We start from the raw sequence: 8638 nt of genomic DNA on the forward strand, positions 1-8638 counted from the left end.
GAATATGTTTAATGTAAAGGAAATGCTCTCTGTGTGCAGTCTGAACGAGAGCCTGCTGCTGGAGCAGAAGAAGCTCATGTCCGACTACGAGAAGCTCAAGATGGAGGAGCAGGAGAAGGACCAGAAGTTGCAGCAGCTCATGTGAGTTTCTCCTCACGGCTTCACTGCGCTAAAGGGCCCTTACGTCACACTGCCACAGAGCTACAGGGCCCTTATCTCACGCTGCCATATCTGGTTTTGTAGAACCCGATAATTTGAAAATGAATCATTTTAATTTAATAACTCCGAATATAGAAATCCCTGTGTCTACCTTCTCTTATTGAAGACTAAGCAGCAAAACTGGTTACAGCGTTACCACATTCAAGTTTGTTCAAGTCCGACCCGGGTTAATTTTGCTGATCCCACCCCATTTCTCTCTCCCAATCGCTTTATTCTCTTCACTGTCCTATACAATAAAGGCAAAAAGCCCAAAAACATATACTTAAAAGCTGGTGACATTATTGGGTTCTACATGGATTTTACCTCACTTTGCCATATTTGGTCTTGAGGAGATGGACAATGAAAAAGTTAAAGGATTTGAATATATTTGTATCTGACCCTGGATGAGATATCTCTACCAGCACATTTTATTTTTCAATGTGCTGGTCACAGTAAATGCAGTACCCAAGTGATTGGTCTTTCTTCTATCACCATGATCCATGAGAATCAGGCGGTAGCACTGTCGTAACAGTAATTAACCTTTAACCAGTAATTAATCTGTGTCTCAAACTGCCATGTTGGGTTCTCCAATTTGAGGGTCTGGGGCCTGGAAAGCCCTAACCTGACTCTCGCCAGATGAATTTCGTCCCGCCTAGCTCCACTCATCCATCTGGGACCAATCCATTGGAGTGTTGCTTCAGAAGGCTGGGCCTAATCAAAAAATGCTTGCATATGATTGAATAAGCCACTTGTCCGTCATCTATTGACGTGCTACTTCAACCACTCACATCGAAACCAACCTGTGACGCTGATAACAGTCTCACGGTCGCTTCTACGCTATGTCACATCTATGAAACTCCCGCCCTGCGTCCTGATTGGCTGTACCATAAAATCTGGTGCAGAAATCACTCTCAACGGAAGAGGTCCCAGATGGATGTGAGTGAAGCTAGGCGGAGCTAAGCGGAACGAAATTCATCTGGCGAGAGTCAAGTTAGGAAAGCCCTTGAAAAGTACTTGAATTTTATAGTTTAAATGTGAGATCCCCAATAACAAGTATGGTAGACAGTATACTATATGCTGCATGCAGTACTCGTGTGATTGGTCTTTTTTTCCGCCAGCATGATCAATGAGAAGCAGGAGGTGGCCAGGCAGGACCTCAAGGGGCTCGAGGAGACTGTGGTGAGTTTAACATCATTTAAAAATCATCATAACGTTTAATAATCATTTCACTCCACACAATGACTTGTTTAATAACAATCATCTCACTCCACACAATAACTAAATCTAAATAAAACTAATTGAACATTAAATCCTAACACCCAAGCAGAGGGAAGTGAATACTAAGTACAGACTGTGCCACTGTTTGCCTCCTCAGGCCAAAGAGTTGCAGACACTCCATAACCTGCGCAAGCTCTTCGTCCAGGACCTGACCATGAGGGTCAAGAAGGTAGGCGTTGTCTTCTGCATCCTCAGACATTGTACTCCGCCGTGTATCAGTCCGCTGTTGTGTGTGTTAACATTTTAGATTCATTAGGTGTACCACTGCATCACTGCCTGGCACTATTATTAAGAAAAAGAATCAGCTAGTAGAACAGGACAATGATTTCAGTGTTGATAGCTGTTGGTGTATTCATGTGTATGACTGACGGAATGAGTGTGTGTGTGTGTGTGTTTGTGTTTTTTATCTGTGTCACAGAGTGCAGAGATGGACTGCGAGGACGGCGTGGGCAGTGCTGCACAGAAACAGAAGATCTCCTTCCTGGAGAATAATCTGGAACAGCTCACTAAAGTTCACAAACAGGTACGGATAAAACATGGCACCTTTAAGAGCTGTGCTAGTAAAATATGCTATTACCCACGGGTTTTAGCTCCCTTTCCAGCAAACTCACCTCCCAATCAACACAACTCAGGGAGAGTAGAGTACTGAGTAGTATTTCTAACATACTACATCCTCCTCTCTGGAGGTCATTTTAAATCTGGAGGTCATTTTGAGTATTCCAAAATAATACTTTTATATTGGTTTATTAAACATTTTGCCATGATACAGTCATACTGTAGATGCTGATATGGCATTAAACTAAAACTACTTCTGAGTGTGGACGACCTTAACCCCGCTCCACTGTCCTCTGACATTTGCCCTCTACCCTTTGCCCTCTAACCTCTGCGTGTCCCTCCTGCAGCTGGTGCGTGATAACGCCGACCTGCGCTGTGAGCTGCCCAAGCTGGAGAAGCGTCTGCGTGCCACAGCTGAGAGGGTCAAGGCCCTGGAGTCGGCGCTCAAGGAGGCCAAGGAGAACGCCATGAGGGACCGCAAGCGCTACCAGACCGAGGTGGACCGCATCAAAGATGCCGTCCGCGCCAAGAACATGGCCCGGAGGGGCCACTCGGCTCAGATCGGTGAGCTACACACACACACACACACACACACACACACACACACACACACACACATATCCATGCACATATCTCTCTCTCTCTCTCTCTCACACACACACACACACATACAGTACGTGCATACCCACACACACACACACATACATACACCCACACATATCCATGCACATATCTCTCTCTCTCTCTCTCACACACACACACACACACATACAGTACGTGCATACCCACACACACACACACACACATACACCCACACACACACATACACGACACACAAACAAACATACTGTGAGGAACCATCAACTACCAGGAGGGGGCACCCGGCTCATAATTTCTAGACATTGTGTCTTGAGATCAGTGATCAAGTATAATCGATTAATAGGATCTGTTGTTCCTTGTTCTTTCATTTATTCTCAGAATGGAACCACACAAATTATGTCTTAATCATGTTATTGTGACTCATCAAGTTAAAGTTCATACACTTATTTTCTGATAATTACCGGCGGACAATACATTATCCCTTACTTAATATAATATCAATTTCAGTGTGTCTTTTGCTGCTATAGTAATTTTAATATGTTTATAACATTAGTGAATGTAATGTGTTAATATGTATAATGTTAGCGTTGTAATACAGTATGTTAATATAATGTTTAATAACGTGATGTAATAATGTGTCTTTTGCAGCCAAACCCATCAGGGCAGGCCACCACCACTCCTCTCCCACCCCCCTCTCCATCAGGGGTGGAGGAACCGTCTACCACTACACCCACAACAGCAACTGAGCCACACAGTATGTATGGTATATTTACATTAAGACAGACAGTGCATATATCATATTTATAGTACAGTTACATTTACCACTACACCACCAACAGCAACTGAGCCACACAGTACGTTTTGTATATTTACATTAAGACAGGCACTACAAATATTATATCTACACACAGTATGTATATTATATTTACGTTAAGACAGGCACTACAAATATTATATCTACATACAATACATATATTATAATTATATTAACACTGGCAGTACCCCAAGTTGCTCTGGTACCCCATGTTGGTATGGACAAAAATGTAATCTAAATACATAAAAAAATAAAAGAATGAACAAATACATTAAGCCAGGCAATATGTATATTATATTTACATTAAGCCAGACAAAATGTGCAATGCAAATATTATATCTACAGTACATTAAGGCACACAGTGCAAATATTACACTTAACATTAAACCACACTGGGTATGCATTATATCTACATTAAGCCACAGTATATTTACATTAAGTCAAATCTGTATATCTACAGAGTCACACAATACACTATATTTATATAACAGTTATGTGCATTATTACACTTGATTGCGGTCTTTTTTGATGGCAGTTTAATAAAATATGTATAGTGCAATACAGACGGCATCGAAAACAATCCTCTCATTAAACTTTGTATGATTTTTCCCCCTTTTCGCCTCTAGAGGGCGGTAATCAAACACTTCTTTCTGCTCAGGCATGAATTGCTATATTTACTACCACTGCAACCAAAAAGTGTATGCGTAAGCAGAATAAATTAAACTGAATGTGTAAGCAGCAATATAAATTAAACTCTCCTCTGTTTCTCCTCCTCTCTTGCTGCAGGGACTCTCCTGGTGTAAGCATGCCCAGACCCCCCCCCACCCCTCTAACACTCTCTCTCTGCGCTGTGCTTCAACCAGTAACTCCATCCACCCCACCCCCAACACACACACACACACACACACACACACACAACCATCCTCAGCAGTCTCCATAAAGAGGACAAGCTCACTCATGCTCACTGACCGTACAGTATACCATGGACATACAACAACCACTTTACATACCAAGAGATTCATGCATGTCCAGACATCAAGGAGACTAAGCTTGCTCTGCGATCTCAGGCTGTAGAAGTATGCTTATATCAGGATATGGATTGAACCGTTTTGAATAATAAATAGCAAGAACTGAACAGTACAGTGAGGAATTATCATCCACATCCCTGCTCAGTTACATTTGAACTAAAGTCATGTGTAAGATACAGTGGCAGACCATTATAGATACTGACAGACCCTTCAGTACTGGATTATAAGACGCTATATCTTAGCATAAGAGACAGCATTAGTAGTTAGCATCTGATTTCTTAGTGCCAACCTGGAAGAATCTGCATTCACCATACCCTTCTCATAGTGTAGTTTAATGTACTCAGAAGGCATAATGTCTGTAAATACCCAGTGAACCCCCTGCCCCCCCTCCATTATAGTAATGATGGTATAGCCCGGACAGGATGACCCAAAGGAGTATGTACCGAATGTAGACGCAACTGATGTAATGTACTTCACTCAAATTGATGTTGCCTGTACTTCATTTTGCACTGTTACAAAGATATACATTTACCGAAATGACTATGAGTGTACCTTTTTGGTTTTGTTTTGTTCTGTATATTTGGTTTCCACTTACACTGTTAATTTAATGTACTGTATCTTGTTATAGTCCCTCACGGAGCATGTAGACACCCAGGGATGAGCCTTTGAGTGAGTGTTTGTTGTGGTTCTGGGCTACAGTACACTTTGAATGGGGAGTTGCCCTTCACATTGTAATATAAGGGCCATTTCATAGCCTACGCAAGCTATACGGACACAGTTGCAAACGCAAGGCTTAATTATGTATTGAAGAGCCCTCTCATAGTCTATGCAGGCTATGCAGACTCCATCAGAAACGCATGACATCGCACTTGTGCTGTGTTAAAAAAATTTGAACAAGACATTTTGCTACGCAAGTACGCGTCAAGTCCTTTTTGCTTAGCCCAATACGCTCACATGCTTGTAGCTTGCATAGACTTTGAAACAGCCCCCAACCCTGAACTGGACCCTGAACTCTTAACTCAGGCTGAGGGCCCTTCCACTGCTTTATAAGCTTATTGCCAAACCAAGGGAATATAGGCATGTGTCAAAGCTTACTTTATTGGCTTGGTTACTCAACTGATCTGAAGAACATCACCCCCTAAGAATTGTTCTAAGAAATCAGGGTCAACAACAAAAGAAAATGTCTGTTTTTAAGTAAGTTTGTTAGATGTGGGGGAACCTATGATAAGATGTGGTGTTTGGTTTGAGTCATCATCAGCACACAACTCTATGGAGCGGATCTGAGACAGTTAGAGATAAGTGCCAAATCTGAGCCAGACCCAGGCCAGATAAGGGCCATCTTAGGGCCAGATAAGGGCCATCCGTGAGCAGAGGTAGAAAACCCGTCCTACTATATATTTGTTCCAGCCATTCGTAATTGTTATTAGCTCAACTGTTCAGCCAGACAGCTGAGCTAATTAGTGAAATCTCCTGTTTTAGGTGCACAGATAGAACCAGTACATGGTAGGTATTTTACTTTCTGAAGTCAGGTTTCCCATCTCTGTCAGCGAGTCCATTCGTCAGTGTGGTTACATGCAAATAAACAATCAGATTTCCTGTCTGGTTACACCCTTAACGCCGATTGCTGTAAAAAATAATGTAAATTGTGTAATCGGATTGAACTACAACTTTTAAAAATCAGAATAAATAACCTGTAGTATTCGATTTCAATCTGATTGTATCTGTTACAATAACATCTGTTAATAGAATATTCCAATAATATTCTAATAATAATCTGATCAGTGCATTAATCAGATTGTTCCGCACATGTCAACACACCGAAAGTAGCTGCTGTTTTGTTTAAATCAGAGTGAACTCATTTGATGTTGAAATAAATGGTTGCCCTGCATAGGAAATGTGTAGACTGTTCTAGCCTGATTGTTGCAGAGATGCTGATCAACCAGTCAGACCTCTGTTAGCTAACGCTAAACTCTACTCATTTCCAATGCAGCACACGGATGTCCACAACGTCACTCTGGTCAACGCTGTGTGTATGTGTATGTGTTGGACAGGCATTTATACTCAAAATGAAATAATGGAGTTGATATTGGTGGTAATTCTGTTCATGCTTATACTGACCAGGCAGAGACCCAAACATAATTAATTATTGTCTAAATCACTGCAATGGCGAAGAAATGGTTTTATGTTAAAACAAACCCCAGTGCCTTCATTCAGAACCAACAAAGCTCTCGCTTTCTCTATGCTTCACTGGATGTATGTAGATTAATTTGGTTGTCAGAGGTGTCTGACGTTATCAAAGGGATTGGATTGAGGTAGTTATCAAATGTATCTAATTGACTTAGTTATCAATGTAGAATAACTTGAAAATATACATAACATTCATCAGAAGTTTTCAGTGATGACGATGTGTATGGCTGCTTATTTTTGAGTAATTTTATTTAGAAGTAATTTTCTCTTTTCTCTTGCACTTTCACTTTGAGTAGTTTACTGCCTGCATATGAAACTGCCACTTTCTTCTTTTTATTTCTTTCATTGTTTTGATTTTTTTTCTTCTAATTTATTTCTACTGCAAGAGCCCCAGGGGGTAGTAGCCATGAAGGTCTCTCTAACTGCCCTGAATATCCAAATGACAAAATCTGAATGTATATAGACCCAGCAGCTCTGTTTCAATTCAACAATGCTTCCTCAGTTATCACACACGGCCCACTTTAACCTTTAACCTCTCACCCCCAACCCTCTTCTCTCTCTCTCTAGTGTTTAGCACTTCTCCCATCCTGTCTGCTAGTGTTCTCCTGCGCTCCACCTCGCTTTAGTTGTCTACATGCTTATGCTTCTGTAACCTGCTGTAATGAAAACAGTGGCATACTGTGCTTAAACTGTGGCACTGGTTGGGACTGGGTGTGTGTTTCCCCTCGCCGCAGGGTCTGGTGTTAACATGCAATGTGACGATGATGCAACAGCTTAGAGAACGCAGCTAGAGGAAGCAGTGGGGTAGACTGATGCTGACTGCATGGTGTTGAATCATTTGTGTAACCAAATAAAATATGACATATTTATCTTTAAGGTTTGTTGTTGTTTATTGTTATTGTTGTGTGGTGTAGTGTCCCCAATGATTTTGACCTTCATAGAAAGTTTTATTTCTGTCTGTTTCAAAGTTTCTTTTGGAATACCTTTAATATAAATTGATTAATTTTAAATTTTGAAACTCATTCGGATGGCCATATGGGAAATAGTGTGGCAAAACTGAAGTAAAGGGAGTTAAAGTTGAAACAAGTAAAGGACCCCCAAGTATCCTTTCCTGTGATAGCGACCCTGGTTGTTTCAGCTTAAAGGGCTGTTCCACCAAGAACAATATCTAGAACGATAACTGCAAAAAAATATTGTTATAGCTATTTGAATGATGACGTCCACACATAAACTATAACTATAATGACATGAAGAATGATATCGTTGGGGATCACTTTCAGAGCAATATTGAGAACGATAAAAAGCTGACAGCCAGTCAGACTTTTCTTATGGTTTGTCGGTGTGGACACTTTGATTGTTAACTTTTATGGTTATAGTTATCGTTATACATGTAGTTATCATTCCTGGTGTGAACAGCCCTTAATCTATTTTCCCCCACTACCCCCTATTCCATTGCACCTGCTGCAGCCAAGGCTAAATTGGCTTCAGAGCAGATACTGGAATGGATCCAGCTCTAATCTGGGTGTGATCTGGCTCTAATCTGGCTCAGTCCACCTGCTACTTATTTGTTTGTTATTGTATACCCGTTTAATGCTTCTGACCTTCTGTTTTTTTTAGTGTTTCACATTTTTCTTTTGGAAAACCTATAATATAAATTAATTAATTTGGCCCTGATCTGGCTCAGTCCACCTGCTGCTGCAAAGGCTAAACTGGCTTCAGAGCAGAGCCTTTACATGCGTCTGCAGTGCTCTAAACTAAGAGAAGATCCTTCTCCATAGAACCCCTCTCCTCCTCCTCCCCATCAGAGGAGAGATGAGTTTGGCCGCTCGTCCTCTTTTGTCGAGGCTGTAACACCGCAAGCATTCTTTCTATTCTCTGTGAGACAGACAGAGAGCTCACACTTCCTTTGCTGACAGGAAGCGATGGTCTCTCTGTACTTAATCACTATTCAGTCATGCGGTCATAAATGTCTTTCAGC

At 41.3% G+C, this 8638-nt stretch overlaps 1 protein-coding gene across 1 annotated transcript in view; it reads left to right on the forward strand.

The window, feature by feature from the left end:
• LOC125288201 (kinesin heavy chain-like) overlaps positions 1-7536 on the forward strand; it is a 29269-nt gene extending 21733 nt beyond the window's left edge. Inside the window, exons 20-26 of the mRNA XM_048234358.1 lie at positions 40-141; positions 1317-1377; positions 1574-1645; positions 1895-1999; positions 2379-2595; positions 3280-3385; positions 4232-7536. Coding sequence (XP_048090315.1) covers positions 40-141; positions 1317-1377; positions 1574-1645; positions 1895-1999; positions 2379-2595; positions 3280-3377 — 655 coding nt within the window. The 3' untranslated portion in view covers positions 3378-3385; positions 4232-7536. The remainder of the gene's footprint in view (positions 1-39; positions 142-1316; positions 1378-1573; positions 1646-1894; positions 2000-2378; positions 2596-3279; positions 3386-4231) is intronic.
• The last annotated feature ends 1102 nt before the right edge of the window (positions 7537-8638 follow it).

Source organism: Alosa alosa, chromosome 23 (genome assembly GCF_017589495.1).
Source record: "Alosa alosa isolate M-15738 ecotype Scorff River chromosome 23, AALO_Geno_1.1, whole genome shotgun sequence".
In the NCBI taxonomy this organism is placed as follows: Eukaryota; Metazoa; Chordata; class Actinopteri; order Clupeiformes; family Clupeidae; genus Alosa; species Alosa alosa.